At 34.5% G+C, this 23,081-nt stretch overlaps 1 protein-coding gene across 7 annotated transcripts in view; it reads left to right on the forward strand.

Annotated features, from left to right (window-relative positions):
• UTRN (utrophin) overlaps nt 1-23,081 on the forward strand; it is a 529,451-nt gene that overhangs the window by 470,970 nt on the left and 35,400 nt on the right. For all 7 annotated transcript variants that reach the window (XM_081294420.1, XM_081294421.1, XM_081294422.1 and 4 more), the window contains 4 exons: nt 1,445-1,530; nt 5,439-5,596; nt 7,696-7,862; nt 10,551-10,662. In XM_081294420.1, coding sequence (XP_081150546.1) covers nt 1,445-1,530; nt 5,439-5,596; nt 7,696-7,862; nt 10,551-10,662 — 523 coding nt within the window. The remainder of the gene's footprint in view (nt 1-1,444; nt 1,531-5,438; nt 5,597-7,695; nt 7,863-10,550; nt 10,663-23,081) is intronic.

Below are 23,081 nucleotides of genomic sequence, written 5' to 3' on the forward strand. Positions count from 1 at the left end.
GACAATGGAATTATAAACCTCTAGGCTTTTGAGAGACTACTTTAAAAATTCATTTCTCCAATTTCTAATCATGCTTTCTTTTATAATTTATTTTATGATATGTGTCATGGTTTACATATAGAAACTTATTTGGGTATATACAATTTGAGAATGAAAAAAATATCAACTGAAATTACCAGTACAAATACCAACAAAGGTAGGCATGGTGGCACTGCCTATAGTTATAGCTGCTCAAGAGGTTGAGGCTGGAGGATCATGAGTTTAAGGCCAGCCTGAGAAACTTGACTCTGTTTCAAAAATAAAAATTTTTTTTTTTTAAATAAAAAGGGGTAGAGTTGTAGCTCAGTAGTTGAGCATTGGCTAGCATGCACAAGGCCCTGAGGTTCCATTCCCTGCACCACATAAATAAAAAACAAAAAAAAGCAAAAAGAAAAAATCAAGATTTAAATTTAATTTGGAAATATGATTACTGAAAATTACAAATATTTATGTTTTAATATATTAAAAGTTAGTAAATCTTAAGTATTCATATGATTCTGTAAACATTTATTTTCAGGTTTGAAGCATCTTACACTTGTACATTGAAAACATATCCTAAGAAAATCAACAATAAAAACCTGAAAATTGATCCCAAATCTGAAATAATAAATATAGCAAAAAAAAAAAAAAAAAAAAACCTTCTTTCCGGGCTGTGTATTATTCCATTGGAATGATTGTTACTTATTAGCTTTGGTGAATGTCTTAGCCATTCTTTGATAAGTTTGGAAATAAAGACAACTCTCTGGTTTTAAAGATAATGTTTTTCTTCTAATCAACTTAGAAGTGAAAGTGAAATGGTTTCTTATTGGCATACTGTGAAATAATTTCTTAGCTTTGATTAGTAAATGCAATCTATTAATTATAATTGGATTGTTTCACAAACACAGATTCCACACCTATCTGTTTAAGATCATTGACCATTAAAATTGCAATAGTCATTTATAAAGATGGCACTGAAAGAACCAAAGTAAATGAAGATAGCAAGTTCAAAGTTCTCAGTATGTTGTTGATTTTCTAGTCAGATTTCTTAAATTTGTTTTTAGATATATCAGTAGCCCTTTCTTGCTATATTGTCACGTGCATGTTATCTGTAGCTTTAGTGTTCTATTTTGATTCTTGTATTTATCATTACCAGATGTTAATCCAAAGCATATATAAAAATGAAATCTTTTTAGCTTTATAATTATTGTTTTCATTTTGCTTTAATCTGTTCTTAGTTCATATGTTGTGTGAAAAGTTAAATCAAACACAGTTATGTCATGAACTTAGGTTACCGGTTTAATATTAATTGCTCATAGTGAAAAGTTGACTCTTTAGTAGTTTACTCTCAAGAAAATAGATATTCAAGAATAATTAGCATACAGTTTTAAATGCATCTAACATATTGAGATTTTTATAATTTCAGGGGTCGGACTGGCAAAATTAGAGTACAGAGTCTGAAGATTGGATTGATGTCTCTCTCCAAGGGTCTCTTAGAAGAAAAATACAGATGTATGTAAGACCTTTCATATGCCAACAGTGCTGTTAATTATAATGATTATAACAGTTTACTTAATTTACTATACTTGCTAGTAATAATAGTTGCAGTTTTTAAACCCTTACCATTACATATGTCTGTTTGGACAACAGGTGACAGTGCAAAGAGATTTGGATTTGCATGCAATGAAAGGCTGATGGTAGAACCCCAAGGTGGAGGAGTCTTGATGGAATGAGGGCCAGTCACAAATTTTTATCTAATTTAATCCTTAATTGCCCCATGAATGTAGACATTGTGATTTCCATTTTCAAGGTGAGACAATTAATGGTGACACGTTGAGATCTAGTCAGAGGCTGTAGAGCTAGTATGTTGTGGGGCAAGAATTAGATATGAGATTATTTTTACTTCAAAGCCCAAGCCTTTTCTATTTGTATGTAATTCCCAGGGTTTGGGGGAGAAAAAGAATATTAAGATAATCTAAAATATCTAAGAACACAAAAAAATGATCCTAAATAATTATATTTTATAGTTGTGGCAAAATAAAAGGTGGTAAATGTTTTAGATTTCATTATGTTTGTTTATAGTCACCAAATAAATCAGCAGTGTCCCTTTAGCTGTCAGTTAGTGAAAGACATCGTGGCATTGCAAAGGGCATATGCTCAGGAATAGGGACACCTCCGTTTAGATCTCTACTGATTAGTGGCTGAATGTCGTTGAGCAGGTTACTTGATTCCTTGAGTACTGCCAGCTAAGAGGTGACATTGCTCCCATTTTACAGTCCAGGAAGCTGAAAGAAGATTTTCTTTAACTGAAAAATGAAGCTAATAATTCTTTCTTGAAAAGAAATTAGAGATAATATGCTAAAAAATTCCTCAAAATAGCATTTGTTGAATAAGTTGTAGCAATTGCTGCAAAATGTCTTAATTTTGTCAATAAAAAGTAAGTAACTTGATCCTGCCATGTGTATTCTCAGATGATTCTATATAGATGAATGTATGCATTTGGAGGGGAAAGTGAGAGCTATTTCATGAATGGAGATATACCAAAATATAAAAGGAGAGGTTAGGGGGTGTAGGTCAGTGGTAGAGCATGTGCTTAGCATGCACAAGGCACTGGATTCAAACTCCAGTGCTAAACAAACAAACAAACAAAATCCACAACAAAAACCCAAGAGGATTTGATCACAGGCCCTGACAACTTAGCTTACAAGAATGTCAATGGAAAGAGATGTGGATTTGTATGGAAAAAAAAGCTGATGTTAGGATCAGGTGGAGGGGGCATGAAGGAGAGAAAGCCTAGAAAGCTATGCAGAAATGTGCTTTACATAAAGCTTTGGTTTTGTGGCACTTTATCCAGAACTGAATCGTTACCATCATAATCATAAAAAAATATAATTTTATTTTAAATATTTATTTTTTAGATGTAGGTGGACACACAATATCTCTATTTCATTTTCTTTTTAATGTGGTGCTGAGGATTGAACCCAGTACCTCACCCATGCTAGGTGAGCACTAATATTTATTTCTTTTAGTTGTACACAATGCCTTTATTTTTATTTATTTATTTTTATGTGGCGCTGAGAATCGAACCCAGAGCCTTACACGCACCAGGTGAGCGCTCTACTGCTGAGCCACAACCCCAGTCCCCCCACATATAATTTTGAAAGCCAAAAATGTTATCATTTCTGTAATGATTGGGAGAGGAATATGTTAATGAAAGAATCGATGTTCCAAAATTAGAAAGATTCTTTTTTTTAAATCATCTGTGACTTAGGGTTTTAGTGTGTTCCTGAAAGAATTAGGGTTCTCTAAAAGTAAGAGTTACAATGCCGAATTTCAAAATGAATGCAAATTCAACCTCAAAGCTTACATTTTCTATAATTCAGCATTAAATGTTCAGATTTTGGCAAGGGATGCAGAAAGCCCTGCAATGAAAATTTCTGCTATTTTATATAATTCATGATGTATGCCATTTTAGGACTTAATTAAATAAGAAATCTCGTGGGTTGCCATCTTTAATCTAAATCTTTACTGGGATATTGAGACTCTGGGAATGTTCTGAGGTTTTGTTTTGCCTTTCTATGTTGAGATTCTTAGCAACTCTGATTCCAGTTTTGATTTCCCCAGTGAAATCAGAACATCTTCTTATTATTATTTCCTTTAAAAGAATTAATATTCAAGGCAATTTGCTCTTTAAACTCAGTGACAGAGGTGCCACTCGGGGTCAATTGTTATCTGTCTGAACATTGATTTTGCAGTGGCCAAAGTCTGTGTCTTCACCCCATGACACCTCCCTGTCTCTCAGTACCTTCCTGAGAATATCCTTGGAGTAGGTTCTAGCTGTCCCCCTTCCTCCCTGCTTGTAACTGAGTTTCTTCTCAAGCTCATCAAAGGCACATGCATAGAGCATCCTTTTGAATGGCCATTTACATTTTTTCTGTGCTGATTTATTGGAATTTGGGGCTTTAAATTGTGACTTTCTTCTTTTGACCCATCCCTACATCCTGATCATAATGTTAAAATGTGAACTTTTACAAGAATTTAGAACAATATCATGGTGTTTAAGGACACTTTTCCCTTTATGTTTTGTGAGGAGTCTCTCCTTCACAGTAGTATGGCAGCATAGCTCTCTGCCTGAAAAGATGAGAGTTGGGCATGGTTGATCTTGCTGGAAAAGTGCACATATGACACATATGCACCACCTCTGGATTTACTGATAAGCCTCTTCCCAGGAATGGGTTTACAAGAAGCATCATAAGAAGACTCCTCAAGAAATATTTTCTGTATCTGATAGTCTTATTTTTAAATAATGAAAAGAAACAAGTGGCACTCTAAGCAAATCTAAGTAAATAAATGGTAATAAAAATTAATCTTAATTGAATTTGCTTTTCCTATGTATGCTTGTAATTAAAGCCATTTTTCATTATAATTACTGTGTCAATACCACTGAGCTTGCTTCAGTTGTTGTTTGAAAAATTCACTGTTGTCAGTGTTAGATTTACCATCATTTCTCTTTAAGATTGATATATGTTGATCTGATAGTTAGCAGATATTGTTTAAGAATGATTTTTTTGAAATCCAATAAATATTTACTACCCTTTCTTCTCTTTATAAAAAATTTCACAAGAAGAGCATTTAGAGTTTGTGTGCTTTTGAATTTTTAGACCTTGAAAATTCCTTCCAAAAAGTATTACTTTCTATAATAAAGCAGGTTGTTGTTATTTGATATTTCTCTGTATCCCCAAAGTAACTTATCTTAGTAAGTTACTTACTTTATTAAGTTGTTAACTTTATTCTGGGGAATATTGTAATAATTTTCATTTTTAAAACATTGCATTTAGTGAACAAAAGATAATCCAGTGCTAGAAAGAAGAGTTTTAATTTATTGATTTAAGAAAGAAAACAAATCAGTGCTTTTGTTTTATAAATACAAAACCTGAAAAAGTACAAGAATACACAATGTTTTTAGTCTTTTAAATTTGAAAAAGAAATATTTATTTACATGAAATAAAATGAACATAATTTTTATAGCTGGCCTAAAAAGAGAAAGCGCATCTATTTATACCTTTTCTCAAGGGAAACCATTAGTGAAACCATAAAATTAACCCATGTGTATTTATTGTGATATTTAAAAAGGAAATTTGTATTAATTGATCTGTTTGTGTGCAGTTGTCTCCTGGATTCAAATGATCTTAATATTCGACATGTCTTTAATGAGGAACTAGTCTGTAGACACCCACGATATTAAGATCATCAGAATTCAGGAGACAATTAATCTGATTCATGTCCTCCTGGATATTTTGTTTTTAATCTACACAGTTCTGTCCAGATTACCCAGGATATACTTTAAGCAAAAAAAAAAAAAAAAAAAAAAAAAAAAAAAAGGCAGATGGACATTAACCCTGTGTCTTTCCCCCTTATAGATCTCTTCAAGGAGGTGGCAGGGCCAACAGAGACCTGCGACCAGCGGCAGCTGGGCCTGTTACTTCACGATGCCATCCAGATCCCTCGGCAGCTGGGGGAGGTCGCCGCTTTTGGAGGCAGTAACATTGAGCCCAGTGTCCGCAGCTGCTTCCAGCAGGTAAAGCTGAGGCCCCCTGGTATGCCCCCTGACAAGGGGAGGACTTCAAGGACACTCCAAGAAGTAGAATGGGGTTTGGACTGGAGCTGAGAGATAGAAGATTTGGGGTATTGTCCCAATGAATTAATATTTTATTTCTAAAGGCATGTTTAACTCAAAGAATAGGGATGCTTGCAAAGACACCGCCTCCTTTTTTTTTCCTTTATGAAGTATTAATCAGATTGCTACATTTTGCCCTGCCTTTGCCCTGGCCTCACCTCCTGTCACTCATCCCCTGTGCTTTCCAGCCAGGACGATTTAGTTCTTTGATTCCAGCCTTTAGGCGTGTTTGGAGTGCTCTTCCTTTCCCTCCACCTGCAAACCCCTGTTGTCCTCACTTGTCCTATTCCATTTTTAGGTGTGACCTTAACTCTCGAATTCTCTGAAAATCCTCCTCTGACCTCTTCCGATGAGACTAGCTTTTGCTACTTTTCACCTTAACCTCCTCTACCTCTTTCTTCTCATGCTCCTCACAGTTAAAATTTCATGCTGAACTACGGAATCAGTTGTTTCATGTTTGCTTCTTCCGTATGCACCGAAGCTCCAAGAGGATAAGAACAGCGCCTGTCTGTTTATTGTTATATCCTAAGTCTCAGGCTGTTTTAATAAAATGCCACAAGCTGGGGTGGGGTGGCTTATAAACAACAGAAATTTATTTATTAGTTCTGGAGGCTGGGAAGTCCAAGACCATGGTGCCAGCCTGGTTTATATACAGCTCTTCCTTCTTGTGTCCTTATCTGTGTAAGCTGCAAGCGAGCTCCATTGGGCCTTTTTTATAAGATTATTAATTCCATCATGAGGGCTCCACCCTCATGACCTAATAGCCTTCCAAGTGTCAATATATGAGTTTTAGAAGGACATAACATTCAGATTAAAGTGCATTCATTCCTACAATACCTCAAACATCAGAACTACTTTAATAACTATTAGCTAAATAAATGCATAAAAATACCTTGAAGTTCTTTGTAAATAAGATTTTTTAAAAATTTAAGTTAATGACATTATAAATATCTTTCCTTTGAGAATATATGCATAAAAGGAAAACAATGTGCAAAGTTTTATACAGATCTAAGTTACTAATTTTCACCCAGGAAAACACTTTAGTTTCTTTTTAATGCTTACTGAGTATAAAGATAAAGACATTTTAGAAATGTTACTGATGTTATACATATGCATGAAGTACAAGCCTACAAATATTTTGCCAAAACGTAGCCAATGATTTATCACTGCTGAGAAAAAAGAAATGCTCACACCGTGTCTTTGAGGAGAATCAATGTCATGGGTTATTACATTTTATAATGGCCCTTTTTCTTATTTTAGACATAAAAAATTCCAAATGATTTTTCTAGATATTATTTATAGTCATGTATGTTGATTCATAGGCTGACCTCAACAATAGCAGAATGATGTTGATGAAATTTAACTTTGCACATTACAAAAATTCCTCATGATTTGAAGAGGGGCTGAGAAGTTTTATCTTATTTATCATGTCAAAGTTGGAAATCCTGCAAAGACATCCATAGCAATATGTGATGATGTGGCAAGACTGAAGCAGGATCGGGAATAATGGCTCTCAGTTAGCATTTCTAGTGGCCTTCAAGTTTGTGAGGTTATCATAGGTCTTTACTACACATACTTTTGCCATCTTAGATACTTGTGTGAAAAAATTGCCTAGACCCATGAAATCTTGATTTTTGCTTTTGTTTTTAAAAATCCAAGTAGTAAGGAATGGGATTTTTTTCTTCCTATATGACAATTTCTGTTTTTTCTATTTGTAAATTCTAGAATTTTCTTGCCTTAAAGAACCTTAAATCTTTTTTAATTTTACTGACCTAGAAAGAGTTACATAACTTTTCTCTTAATTGTGCACAGATTTTCAGAGGATTATAAAGCAGTAACACTTACAACAGCTTAAATGAAGAAATGTTCTTCACTTTTTTTCCCCCTTTTCTTTGCAGTGCTGAGAATTAAACCCAGGGCCTTGCACATGCTAAACAAGTGCTCTACCACTGAGCCATACTCCCAGCTCCTCACTTTTAATGCATTTGCTTCTTTATCAGAATAACAACAAACCAGAGATAAGTGTGAAAGAGTTTATAGACTGGATGCGGTTGGAACCACAGTCCATGGTCTGGCTGCCAGTTTTACATCGAGTAGCAGCAGCTGAGACTGCAAAACATCAGGCCAAATGCAACATCTGCAAAGAGTGTCCAATTGTAGGATTCAGGTAAGAAGTACTGCCGGTGCTGGCATTAGACTGCTTTCTGTTCTATGTATGTAATCTCCCTGAATGTTCATCATCCTTCTATATCATTCCTGTTTGGGGCTTTGACTCCCTAAGTACATGGGGAATGCTCAGTGTGTTCCACCCATCTAAAAATACCATCCTTCTAATAACCACTACATGAACTTATTTTATAATTATCATGGTTATTTTTACTACTTTGATCCAGAGTCTCTATTTACTTAGGTCACAGAAATGTTCATGTAGGATATAATGGCATGACTGGTTATAAACATAGAGTCCTGAAGGAATGTGGTGGATGTTCCAAGGTCTTTGGGATGAAATGTAGTAACCAGGAAGCAACACTCAAATACTACTTGAGAAATAATCAGATTACTGGTAAGGATGTGCAGACAGCTTATTTGGGAAATCTAACTTGAGGAAAATACGTTAGGATCTTGAAAACGGTGAGATGAAAGGTGATAAATGTTGCTGCCTCCTTTACTCTTGTGTATTTTCACAACTTTCCACATTGAGAATATGGTACCTCTGCAAATTTTAGTTTCAGAAGAAAAGAAAAATAGAATAGATAGCATTTTTTAGGAACAACCCCAAGCCAACATTTCTTCAAACTAATGGTGACTTAGTTATTACACAGATTGCACAGGGAGAAAATAAATTTTAAGAACAATTCCAATAGTAAAATGGGGCCAATATAGAATAGGTCTGTTTTGCTCTTAGTAGTAAAAGGATATCTCTCTTTCCTCTAAAATTAAAGGAAGAATGAACAGCCAGTTATAGAAATAAAGATAGAGGAGTATGTACTTTAGAGAATAAACTTAACTTGTCCAGGCTGCCTCTGTACCAAGCTCCTGTGCTCTTTCTCTCTGTGTGTTTGTGTGTGTGTGTGTGTGTGTGTGTGTGTGTGTGTACATACACACATATATTTTCCCCTCCCCCTATGTGTATGTATATATATACACATATTCATATTCTGAACTTTTGCAAATGCTACTAGAATTTTTCACTAATTACTTCCAAAATTGAATTTTAACATCTTAGAGCTCTAGGGTGTTTGCTAAGCTGAGAATTTCCATTAGAATTGTATATAGCTACTTTCCATTAGAATCGTATACTAATACTTAATGGTGGAATATTTTATTATTTAATTGTAATAGCATATACAGATTGGAGATTTAATTCCTTTCATGTACACAAGTGCAGAGATAGGAAATCCAGGACTGATATCATTGCTCCATGATCATCTGAATTCCTAGTTCTGTCTTTGTGGTCTGTCATCCCTAGTGCATGGCTTCCATTTCCATGATTATCTCACAGGAACAAAAAGGCTTTTCCGGATGTCAGGACATTTTCAACAAGGAGAAAGAAGGAGCTTTCCTCTTCCCAGTGAAGTCAGTTCCTTGCAATTACATCTAGAAACCTCACCCACCAACTTCAATACGTGTTGCGCTGGTTACATCTACCAGCAAGAAAAACTGAATTGGTATTTTAGAAGGGTGCATTGTTAAAATATGCTAATAATACAAGGGTTACCTTTGATGAGAGAATGGCTATCAGCAATAAATATATTGCCACTTCAAAGAGACAACATCAATCATGTTTGTCCATCCATGCTTATAGGTCAAGAAATAGTAGTGGTACTATTTCAAAGCCAGTAGATTCTTGACAAAGTAAGCTGACTATAGTGTAGACAGATTGATTTTCTTCAAATCAGCTTATGAGTGATTTTGTAGGTCATTATAGAAACTACTCAGCACTTCATAGTTTATAACATTAACCTCACATAACCTTTGCATTTTGCTTCCATTTTCACTCTATTAATCCGATCATCTAATTTTTTTTTCTATAGATAGATATAATTTATTCTCTTAGTTCCAACAAGCCATGCTCTCAAGGTGGAAGATTTGGGAGATGTTTTCCACTCAAACCCATAGAAATTTATTATCTAGAGTTTCACTACTCAAAATAAGATTCTGCAAATGGAAGTCAGCATGGAGTGTTGTTATTATGTGAGAGTTTTAAAAACAAAAGAATATGTGGTGATTAAGGTTTTATTTAATTGACTATTTGCTACAGGGTATTTTTTGCTTTTTAATTTTTTTCCTAATGAATCTTTAAAACCAAATTTAGAAATGCTCATTGTGAGAAATAATACCTTTGTGAAACATTTTAAGATTCTTTTTGTTACCCCCATGGTATTGGGGATCGAATCCAGGGCTCCACATGCCTGGAAAGCACTGTACCATTTAGCCACATTTCCATCCAAAGATTCATCTCTTATTGATGGTATAAAATTTTAAAATTTGATGTGTCAATTAATTATCATAGCTCGCTTTTCTTCATCATTTTTTTATTCATATTCAAACATCACAGGAAATCTGACATGGATATTTATTTTCTCATTGTATCTAAACATACCGAAACATGTTTTAGATAGAGACTTAAATAAATTTTTAGATTCTTAAACTCCAAAAATTCATTTTTCTGCCAACTAGAAAGGTGGTTTTCTCTTTGTCCTAATTTGAAGCTGAGTTACTAAACAAATTCTGTGTATGTGGCGAATCTAACTTTATTTCCTTGGTGATCTGGATTAATGAAATTCCTTACTACAGATAATTGATGTAGACTAATAGGAATGCAATGCAATGAATTTTCCGTTTTTCTCTCCAGGTATAGAAGCCTAAAGCATTTTAACTATGATGTCTGCCAGAGCTGCTTTTTTTCTGGTCGAACAGCAAAAGGTCACAAATTGCATTACCCAATGGTGGAATATTGTATACCGGTGAGTACTAAGCCAGGATTTTTATTTTTTTAATGCATTGCTTTTAAATCAACTAGTGTCCATGATTTTATTTGGTTTACTTAGACTTAACCTTTTTTTGGGGAAAAGTCTCTTCCAGGATTACTTAACCCTATTTTTTGCTTTGTTTTAAGTAAACCTCTCTAGTATCTTGGATTAATTAATGAAAAAATTTTTACCTTTCTCAGAAAATTTAACTTGGTAATTTTTTTGGAGGAGGGGGTTCTGATTTTAAATTTTACTTTATTGGAAACAAACTCTTTTAAGATCTCACACTGACTGGTCTTCATTGAAAATGATATATGATGAAAATCATGATTCTTTTAGACATATTTAAAATAAATTTTATTATATTTCCTTTAGCAAAAATGTGGAAAATGGATAAATTAAAAATATCCTTTATAGATTAGCTCCTGAGTAAATTACTCTTTAATATTTTTCTAGGCTCTGATTTTGTTAAATTTTTATTTTTATATTTATGCATTTTTTATCCTTATTAAAAATACTTGACATTGTGTATACTACTGGCCCCTTATGTTATATAGCATAATCTTTCCCATCAAAAAAAAATTTAATTGAATTAATTACTATGATTTACCTAACCAATCCCTTAAATTTAGACATTTAGTTTATTTCCAATTTCCAGGTATTATAAATAATACTTACAAAAACCTTTGTGAAGATAGCGCTTTCCATTTTATATAAATTTAATTTCCATTGAATAAAACACTAGAAATAGATGATTTGATTCAGTGAACATAAGTATTTTTATGGTCAAAATACTTGATGACAAGTTATTTTATAAAAGAGATCTGTCCGACCTTACATTATTATCAAATTTTGTTAATATGTTAATTTAATCTAGTTCTGCTAGAACTGTATACTGGTTATTATTCTTTTGATCCAAAGCTATCTTTTTCTGAAATTATCTCATTTTCTGGCAATAGCTATTCTTTGACTTCCTTCCAAAATGTGCCAAAATTTATTCATAGAGTTGTACATTTTCTTTGGTTTAGGGAATTAAGTTACTGTTTAGATCATAAACCAACAGAAAGGCAACAATACATATAAAATATATGCATATAATTCTCCCATTTTTAGTATCTTGTCTCAAGTAAATAGGGACTCTATGTGTAGAGAGGAAATATTTAGAAAATATTGCTGAATTTTGCTGGGTGAAATACCCATGATGCCTAACTTTAACCAGAAAAAAAAAATATTCCTCCCAAGAAAATAAATAATTTATTATTATTACTAGTTTATTTATTCAGTCAACAAATTAAAATTGATCATAGTGTCAGGCACTATTATCAAAGTTAAAGTTGGTCACTAGTTACTATTATAAGGACAGATTATAATAATATATGACTTTTACATGTGTGAGTGTGAATTGTGTGTGTGTGTGTGTTTACTCAGGTGACTGTGTTAACAGGTGAATAAAGAATTCAGTAGGAATCAGAAAAGTCAGTAAAGCAAAATCTGGCAGAGGATAGATCGGTGTAAATTTACTGAGACTGGATGTATCCACTAGCTAGAGATTGTCAGAGTTAGACTTCTGTCCTTCAATAGAGACTGAGAGACAGAGATCCTATCCTTGATGATTACATTTCAAAGAAATGGCTTTCAGGTCCTTGAGAAAGATATCTGTGAGCTGTAAGAGATACATTCACATCTCAAAGAGACAGAGGAAGGGTTTAAAATAGTAAGCCCTTTTTCGTAAATGTTCTTGCAATGATCAGGGCCCAATCATAGCTCTTGGCTAGATCAACCAGTAAATTCTTTTGGCACTTTAAGTCAGGTTGAAGGTGCAGGGGTCATCCTAAGGATGAAGGCTTGAGCTGTCAGAAATTATGTTACTATTTCAAGCCTTTTAAAGGAGTGTCAGGTTGGAGGGCTTGGGTGAAAAAATTTGCTGCATATCTAGTTTTTATAGGCCAAGGCTTCATTTGAGAAGACCGCACTTTGGTCAAGGAAAAAGATCTTTTGTCACTAGCATCAACTCATTTGTCAGTATACTACCAAGAAAGATAAGATTGCTGATGTTCCTGGTACTTTCTGTTTAGGAGGAAGGGATGTGTAACAGTGAGCAAGGAAACCAAGAAATAAGATGATGATAGATTTATATTATTAAGTGCCTTAGAAATGGATAAAAAGAATAACTAGAGGTGGCACTTTATATAAAGAAATTGGGTAAGGTTGTCTAAGAAGTTGCTATTTGAGTTGAGACTGAAGGTTGACAGAATCATCTACTTTGTAAAGAGTGAGTGGATGGGTATTTCAGAAAGAAACAGTACCCACAGTGCTCTGGAGATGGGCAAAAGGTTGGCATGGTAGAGATGCAGAAAGAAAATGAAAATGGCATTTCAAGGTGGTGGCGACAGAGCATGAAGCCCAGCTTAGGGTTTTCCTGCGTATGGGACCTTTTGCCACTGCACAGGCTACGTGTCTATAAAGTCTACATTGGGAGAATTTCACAAAGAGTGAATTTCGCCTTTCACAAAAGGGAGAGTGCTAGGACATAGGATTAAAGAGAAAGGCAGGTAGGTATCAAATTTGGGATTTGGATTAGGAATAAACCTAATATTAGCATTTACATAATAAGAGCTGGAAATTAAGGAGGCATTATAAAGAGTTAATATCCAATTTTAATATATAAAAGTAAATATATGTGATTATAGTAAAGATACATATGTTACTATTTTTTTATTCTTATTTATTTATTTATTTTTAGTTGTAGATGGACACAGTATCTTTATTTATTTTTATGTGGTGTGGAGGATCCAACGCAATGCCTCACACATACAAGGCAAGCGCTCCACAACTGAGCTATAGCCCCAGCCCTGTTTTTCTTATTCTTAAATACATTTTTTTCCTAATGGTTTTATAATATACTCAAATAATTTGAAATAAATACATCTTCAACAATCATTGGCCATTGGAGTGTGGTTGAGAATCACAAATATACAAATGAATTCACTCGCATCAGATTTTGAATAAAATCTGTAATTTACCCTTAACTCTTCTTGTTAAATAGTTCTTGCCAAGTCACTGTTATCATGTTGTAGGCAGATTAACCTATAACATACAGGATAATTTCCTTTTTGCTTTGAAAGGTCCTTTGCTCCTTTCTGAGCTGGTTTGGTGATCCCCTCAGCCTTGCTGCAGATCATCTCTATGTCAGGTTGTTTTGCATCTCATCATTTCACTTTTTTTTTTTTTTTTTTTGAGGTATAGGGGATGGAACCCAAGGTCCCACTTCTGATAATCAAGTTCTATACCATTGGGCAAAACGTGGCTCCTGACCCTACAACTCTTTATAAAATAACTAGAAATATACATAAATGGAGTCTTTGAAAGGCATACTCTTGCATTTAATGATAACAAATGACTTAATATAACTGCTTCCCAAAGTTTATTTTTGCACCCACAGTCTTTGAACTTTTTGCTCTCCTCTTTTAAGTAAGCTGTATTTATGGTTCATCTATCCTTTACCAATCTGAACTCATTTAATGTCTGCCTCAGGAAATGAACTCAAATGTGAATTTATTTGTTCGGGACAGTGATAATAAGCTGTGCTTGAGTGTTAAATGAATCTGACCTTTCCATGAGGATCTAGATGTGTGAATTTGTCATAGCTCATCTCCACTTTTGGTTAAGGTACTGCTCTACTTCCATCACCAACTTGATCTCCATCTTCTGCAAGGTCTTTTTTGAGCCTCCTGTCAGTGCTTCTATTGTTAAAAACCTTCTGCAGTTTGTAAACCTTATTTTAAACCCTTCCAACTTCCAAAATATTTCACCAGCATTTCAGCTTATTATTTGTGACAATGTTTGTATTTAAATGTAGGAAGATTAATGGTGTATGAATTAGCTATCATGATTCATGAAGGTATTTTTTAATATTGATAATAAAACATTTGTAAGAGGAAATGGAGTGGATTTTTTCTTTCCTTAGGAAATTACTTTTTTAACTCTTATTTTTCCCCACCATTCTGTAATCTAAATTTGTACATTAATAATTTTCATTAGGCTCAATAAAAGATTGTCTTCAGGACATAACATGACATAGGTTTTATTTAATATCTGTCACCATTTTCTCTTCTTTCATCCAAATCCTACATTTTTCACAAAAGCAAAACTCTTAACTTTGTAGATGAAATCTTCCCAACCTCCTCTGGCTTTGGACCTCTGGCAAGGACAGTATCTCAAAATGGGAATGCAGAACAAAATCACTCACATCATGATCTTAGAAAGCAGAGAGAAAGAGGAAAAAAACAGTCCCATAATACCCTTTGAGGGCACACCCTAGGAACCTCCTACCTGGTCCCACTTTCTAAAAGTGTCACCACCTCCCAATAAGCCTTTAACATATGGACGTTTCATGAACATTCAACATCCAGACTATCTTAGTCAATTATATGTTACTATAACAGAATACCATAGATAGGGTAATTTATAATGAAAAAAAAACCCTTAAATTTGGTTAATGGTTATAGAGGCTGGGAAGTTCAGGTTGAAGGGCAAGGACCTTCATGTTGCAGCATTCCTTTGTGAAACGTAGAAGGGCTAGTTTGGGAAGGCAATCTAACTTATCCTTTCATCATGACCCTTCTCCCATGATGACAACTCTCATTACCTAATCTACTCTTAGAGTTCTAACCTCTCAACACCATTGCATTGGAGATTAAGTTTACAACACAGGAACTTCCAGGAGATACATTCAAACCATAGTCTAGATGTATTTCTGGGGACTAGAGCTATAGAGAAAATATAATGGAGAGAAAAAGCCTCTGTGGAGAAATTAAATGAGACTATACAATAATTTTTAGAATAATTAAATTTATGGATCAAGATAGTGGTTAAAGTTTTCCTTGTAACTTGTGCACTTTGTGAATAAATTCAAGGACTATCATTTATCTTAAAACAGTTACATTTTTTCATTAACAATGTCCAGATCCTAAGTTTCTTTTTTATTGGAATAAGAGTTAATGAATTTAATTTTTTAGTGAAAATTACCCTAATTTGATCTTCTTTAAAAATCATCTTTGTGATGAATAACCAAAACTCATTTCAAATTAGACACATTTTAATATGTTGTTAGGGCACATAAAAGTCTTAGCATATTTCTTAACAAATTTCAAGTATACAAAGCATCTTTAATTGTAACCACTATGCTATACATAAGATATCCAGAACTTAGTCGTGTTGTAACCAAAAGTCTTAAGTATTTTTACATTTCTAAACCTCTTTACCCAGACCTTCGTAATCAACATTTTGCTGTCTCCTATAAGGTTGACTTTTTTTTTTTTTTAAGATTTCACATATAAGTGACATCATGCAATATTAATCTTTCTATATCTGGATTATTGCACTTAGTATAATGTCCTTCAGTTTCATTTATATTACTGCAAATGGAAGGATTTTCTTCGTTTTTAATGCTCAATAATAATATTTATTTGGTGGGCATGTGTGTGTGATGTTTTCTCTGTTCATCTGGTATAGCATCCTTGGGTTGATTCCATATCTTGGCTGATAATACTGCAATGAATGGGAGAGTACACATCTCTCTGAAATAGGGGTTTCATTTTCTTTGGGTGTGGAGTGAGAAGTGGGATCATTTTTAATTCTATGTTTAATTTTTAAAAGAACTTCCAGACAATTTTGTCATAATGGCTGGACCAGTGATAAAATATCTTTCAATTAGACAGAAAGTATGATGGATTTCACATATGATTTTTAGGAGTTCCTATAGGTGCTGAGAGTGAGAGAGAAATGGATAGCGTTAAATTCTAAGGAGAATGAGAAACATTTAGAATTGCTAGGAGGGTCAATCACGAGTCACCAAGAGATGAGTAAAGATTGTTACATTGCCACAGAGTGCAGCTGAGGTTAATTGGCAGGGATTTGTAGTTTGTGACTCCATCATTGCTTAGCAGCTTTAGAATTAAAAGCTGGTAGATTTAGGTGAAAGCCAAAAGAGTAAAAAATTCAGAAGTATTGACGGAATTGTGGGTGATGTGGGCTATCCTCATGCTGCAGACATCTTAAAGGGAATCCAGAGGCTAGAAATCAAAATTGGGGGGGGGGGCTTTATTCACATTAAAGAAGGGGGAGGAAGGCTCAGAACATTCTAGTCAATGAAAGATTTTTTCCAAGTTAGAGATTTTAGACTTGAAGATGTTTTCAATTATGATATGACGGTAGGGGTAGCTATACCCCCAATATGACTGAAGTGTGGGACATAGGAAATGTTAGAGATGAGATAGGTCATCACTCCATCTCTAGATATATAACAAGTAATGACTGTGTGTGTGGCGCTGCATCATAAAAGGGCACGTTGGCTTTAGTAGTTGAGGTCAAGGGAGAAATGTGGAGGGGAGAAAAAATAATCTTTTCTTCCCATCTAAGGATCATGACTGAGGCCCCTAAAACAGGACAGAGAAACAAGGTAAAAGCTTATAGATTTATTTAAAATAAGTTTTACCTGCACAAAATCTTTGATAAGGAAATAAAGACCCAAAGAAAGGGAAGCCTGTGTATTTTTATACTAGGTTTGATGAAGAGGAACAGTCATGGGGAATTATGGTTGTGCAGAGGGATACGACCTAATGGTAATAAACCAGGGGGAGCTTAACAAAGCCTCTTTGTTCAGTTTCTCTCTGCATCGTTGTGTCTTCAAAGGGTCTTAGACAGTTTTTTCCTGCTATAGTAGAATACTACAGATTCAATAATTTATGAATTCTGGTGCTCCTTTGTCTCATGGTCCTAGAGGCTGGGAAATCTAAGATGGAGGACCTGCACTTGGTGAGAGCCTTTGTGCTGCACCATCCCATGGTGGATGGGATTTCATGGCAAGATACCATGCAAGAGAGGGAGAGGGAGAAAGCACTGAAGGGGACCATAATCATCCATTTTCTTCAGGAACCTATATCCATAATAATTTACCCTCTTCTGCCATAACAGCATTAATTCATTCGTGAGAGCAAAGCCCTCTTGACCAACTCACCTTGGAAAGTCCCACCTCTCAACACTGTTGCACTGGAGTTTAAGTTTCTAACACATAAATTTGGGGAGGACGCATTCAACCCATAGTAAGAGATGAGGATGTTCCTTTCCTCCGAGTATAGAGAGAAAACCCCTCAAATAAAGTTCTCTGCTTCAGGGTACAATATCAGAAATGAACTTCCTGTTGTTTTCTCAAATGTACTGAACCTTATTGAGGTATTAAACTTTTTTTTAAAAACTATGTGAGGTAGAGATTGTGAAGCCAATAATGGAGGTTGTAGGGAAGGGAATGTGGGTATTATCATGGGGGGGGGGGCATCAGGATTCATTAATGGAAACAAAAGTTGAAAAGCAATTATGAACAAGATGTAGGGGAATATTTTAAAAACTGAGTCCGCAATAAAGGGGAGAGAAAGGTAGACAGATGGAGGCTGTGTGTATCTGGTGAAGAACTTGGGTCCAATTCATGTAAGGAAAATGAGAGATGGGGAGGATTGAGAGAGTACTCTATCCATTGGTCAAGTGGATATGAGGATGCAAAGAGTTAGCTAGGATGGAAAGATGGTTTGAGGGACATATTGACTCGGGATGATGAATTAGGATATTTTCAAAATGTTGTTACTTGAAAGGTCAGCAACACTAGTAACTTCCCAGCTTTCAGGTTGCCAGGCTGGATTCACTGTAAATTTCACACGTGTTTGCTGGCCTTTGAATAGGACTGGTTTCTACTGGTAGTTTTATTGATATTTTGGTGGAAAAAAAATACCCCCAGGGAAAGCAATTTATGAAAGTAATGCCACTTAAAGCAGCTTGGCAGTTTTAAACAAGTGCATGTTATTTTTTCTGTGGATTCATACATGATGAAATAAAGCAAAAGCACATTGTTTAAAAAAGAAGAATCACAATATTCTATTGAAAAAAAAATAGAAAAGATTTTAATTTTTAGATGAAATGCTAAATTATACCTTTCCTTTATTAAGTAGGTGCCATTGGGAAAATAAATAAATAAAGCAAAGAGAACAGAGAGGAAAAAAAATGCTAGAAACAGTTGCTTTGTGTCCTCTTCCCTCTTGCCAGCATTAGTGTATTCTAAGGCTATGAAAATAATCCTGAGGAAGTGCTGATTCATTCTTTGTTGAGTTTGTATAGTTTGTTTTTGGCAGTCTTGCTTCTTCAGACGTGGTTTGGGATATTGGCCAATAGGCTGAAAATGCAGCATCATTGCTGTTTCTCTGACCTCAGCCACCTAAAGTGATTTTTTAGCTCTCGTCCACCCTACGCTGTTTCCCAGTAAGTCTGGTGCATTTAGATTGTGTCATTAGTTTTTAAAGGGAAATTTGGACATTTTACTTTGGGTGAATTATTGCCTACTTGTTCTTGACCTGTGGTGATATTGTTAATGTTAATTTTTTGGTTTCATATTTTTCCCTGAAGACTTAAAAGGCTCTGAGCCTCTCTTACTGATTTCATCTATCCATAGAATTCAAATGTGTCTGAATTTCAGCTTGTTGAAATCAGTGGAACTTAAACACTGAGAAGTTGTTTTTCACTTAAAAAAACAAAAAACTTTTGAGAATGTCTTTAAAATAAGTCCTTTGATAATGAAACATACTGCTTAAAAATACACATGTACCACTGGGGACGATTGACTTCTATATTTAAGAAGTAAATCTTGCTAATGAGGGTGCTGTTAACAATGATTTTAGCACTTATGCATGAATCAAAGGGTAATGTTTCATTATTCTACTCAGGTACCAAATGACTGTGTTGTTGTTTTTTTATATAATCTTGATTTATATCTTGAACTCCCTTATTTTCCTCTGTATATAACTCATTCATATTTGTAGAAAAGTTAGAAATCTAATATAGGAGTATTTGTTGAAATAGATGATACTGTCATCTCAAGTTATGAACTGACCTCCCTCAAAAAAAAAAAAAAAACAATTGAGAGATTTAAAGCCAACTATGGGTTTTGTTTATTTATTTATTTATTTATTTATGGGTTTGTTGTTATTTTATTTAAACTGTTTATTAATTAGAAATTGTGTATTTTGGCTTGAGATTATTTGGCATCATTGTAAAAAGCCCCTTTATATGTGCAGCTCTATGGATCTTTGGAGTTAATAGTGGTTAAAGTCGTAAAGGAATTTATTCAAGGACCTATTTGATTATGAATACTGTGGGGGCTTAGAATTCATTTCTGAATCTAGAGTCTTTTGCACCTTAGCCTTGTTGCTATTTGTGATTCACATTAAAGAGAAGGAAAAGCCTTTTAGCCATTTATCAATGTTTTTGAAGTTTAATAATGCATAGGCATCTGCATTTAAACTAACAATACACAGTTTGAAATATGAACACGGACACACTGAGCAATACATGTGCTCTAATATATAGGTTTACAACTCAGCAAAAGAGAATAACTGAAAATCATGCTCCATATAATGGGTCTTTAATTTTTGTAAGTCACGGAATCATTAGAAGAAAATTCAGAATATTCCTTTTTTGTTATTATTGTTGCTGGTAAAATAGAATCTGAAGAGTGAAAAATCCCATCTGATTCCATCTTCTGCAGGATTTCCTTTAAAGTTTTCATGGACACATGCATGGGTTTATCTCAGAGTAGATTTTTAATTCAACAATACTTTTTCATATTTTATTCATTCATGTGTATTTGTTGCTGGGGAGCAAGTCAAGATCTGGTTAGTTCTTGTCCTTCAAATAAGTTTCCATTATCTTACTGCTACTTAACTACAGAGTGGAGTAAAGGATAATTTGAGTTTCATATACCCACTTGTCTCTATGGGTTCAGTTCTAAAATGTTTTTCAGAATCACTCACTATCATTAGCTCTCCAGAAATGACAATTTGAAGGGCAGCTCTCATTTTCATATGTGAGTTCTTGTGTGCTTGTTAGAAACCCATCCAGGGGGACTTGAGGCAGATGGTGGTTGTGTGACTTCAACTTTTTCAGTCTCTTTTTCCTTTGTCATTTTCATCCCATTTATTGAAATAGTTACAGAGAAAGAGACAGGGCCACTAGACAGCAAGACCTCAAATCCACAGACAATGTTTATAACACAAATAGGTGATAAGATATTCTCAAAATTAAAATTGGGTGTCACTAAGTGACCACCAGCAGGTACTCCGTGGAAAACACCAAGGTCTGGTTCTAGAGCAGAGCTCCACCTGGGAGAGCCTGGCCTAGAGCCCAAGATATGAAGGTGTGTAATTCTGATTCGAATGGTGCTCTGGCCCTCTGAGTCCTCAGACGTAATGTACTAAGGCTTTCCTGTAGAAAAAGGACTTTTCCCATGTAAGGGATTAACTGTTGGGAATAGAACCAGCATTAAGCAGCTCAGAGCAAAGAACTGAAAGGAAGAAGTCTGGCCCTAAGGGTATGCTGGGTGAGGAGTGAGAGTTAGGAAGCAAGACCAAGAAGGCTAATGGTTAAGTGCTGCTACAGACAGGATGTCTATGTTCCCTCTCCCCGCAAGTCATATGTTGAAACCTAATCCTCAAAGTGGTGTCCCAGCCAAAGATCAGACAATTAGAGCTTCAATAATGATAAAATTTCTATAGATTGAAACCCATCAGAGATGTTAAAATCTGAGTTCATAGTGGTATTTAACAAACAAACAAATAAAAAAAGAAAGAGATTGGTTATCTTTGAAGGATGATAGGAAACCAGTTCAGTAATGAAAATTGGTCAATAAAGGAAATACAGTCAAACATGTATCCTGCCTTTCTAAATTAACTGTATCATTGAGTAGCTAAATAGTAGATGTAGGAATGTTTTTCCATAAAAGCATTTCAACTAATAAATGAAAAATGAATGATAGCATCACCATTTTGTAGCCCCCAGTGAATGGATAGAGTTGCATTCCTCATGAGAACCTGCCAGAATAACAAAAGAGAAATGACCTCAGGTAATCTGGCCAAATACCACCACTCTTACCAGAAGATCAAACCTGACTCTGATGCATTCTCTGGATCTAGCTGGTAATTTTCAAGATAGCTAGAGGACAGAGGGACATGATGAATTGCAACAAAAATGCACATTTTTCCAAAATTGAGAGTCTGGAAAACTGTATATGTCAACTTGCCTGGGTTTTCCAACAGACAAATTTTTAAAAAATGGCAGGTGTAGAGGAGGAGACTATGGATTGAAAACAATAATTAATCAGTACTGGACTTTTTAATATGCACAAGAATAAACCATAATATTTAGGGATAGAAGGTGGAGTGATAAAACTACTTTCAAAATATAAATAAATTATTTATAACGTAAAAATGAGCATAATGTTTATTATGGAGAGGGAAAGGGAGTTGCGAATGGAAAAGGCTTCTAGAATATTCAGCAGAACTCCATTAGCTGAATCAGATGGTATTGTCACATGATAATTCATGAAGCCATAACTTGTTGTGTTTGTCTCTATTTTACAATAATAAAGATTGAAATATATATCAGTCTAGTCTCCAAAATTTTAAGAGTGGTTATCTTTGGGTGACTGAAAGCCAGTTTACAGTTTCCTTTCTTCCTTCCTTCCTTCCTTCCTTCCTTCTTTCCTTCCTTCCTTCCTTCCTTCCTTCCTTCCTTCCTTCCTTCCTTCTTTTTACTCCCTTATTTATATTTTCTTTCTAATGGTAGTTGCATTAAACATTTGATACAATTTAAATCTATAAAATGTCATTTCAACATAAATTTCTAAAAGATCAACCAATGGCATCTTAGCACTGCTTTGTTTAAAATGAAGAGAGATTTCAGAATGTAATAACAGATATTTTTGTTAAGGGCTATGGCTTCTTTCTCCTACAAAACTTAAAATGGTTCCATTTTTCTTGTAGTGACCTAGTGCTGATGTGATGAAAAGGCCCACGTATGCCATAACAGCTTTCTCTTTAGTGAACTTGACTGGAGTTCTTGAAGGCTTAATGTCAGTTTCTTTTCAGGTCAAATAACTGATAATAATGTCTTTACAAGTCATGGCAGTTAGATGAGATTGAAAGAAAATTAATTATGAGGTCCAAGGTTCTATGTTAGCGTATTACTACACTCATTTGTAATGGGATCTGCAAAATCTTTTTTTGTCCTTACGGCAGTAAACAAAAACCCAATCTGTCATGAAGTGCATGTGTCATTTAAAATGTTGGATAATTTGGACAGTAATGAGTGTTCCTTTCCATTTCATCTCCATATTATGATAGGACTCCCTATTATGGTAAGCCATAATAAGGAGATGAAATGGAAAGTTATAGCATAGTAATAGTTATTTGCTTTTTAAAAACAAAGTGTCATGTCTATACTGTGAAGATAGAGTTCAATTTGACTATATTTAATTTGTTAGGTATGTGGTCCTCTTTCTTCTTCTTTTATTTTTTAACCAAACCACTGTACTA

Source organism: Spermophilus citellus (assembly GCF_964194105.1).
Source record: "Spermophilus citellus genome assembly, chromosome: 5".
Lineage (NCBI taxonomy): Eukaryota > Metazoa > Chordata > Mammalia > Rodentia > Sciuridae > Spermophilus > Spermophilus citellus.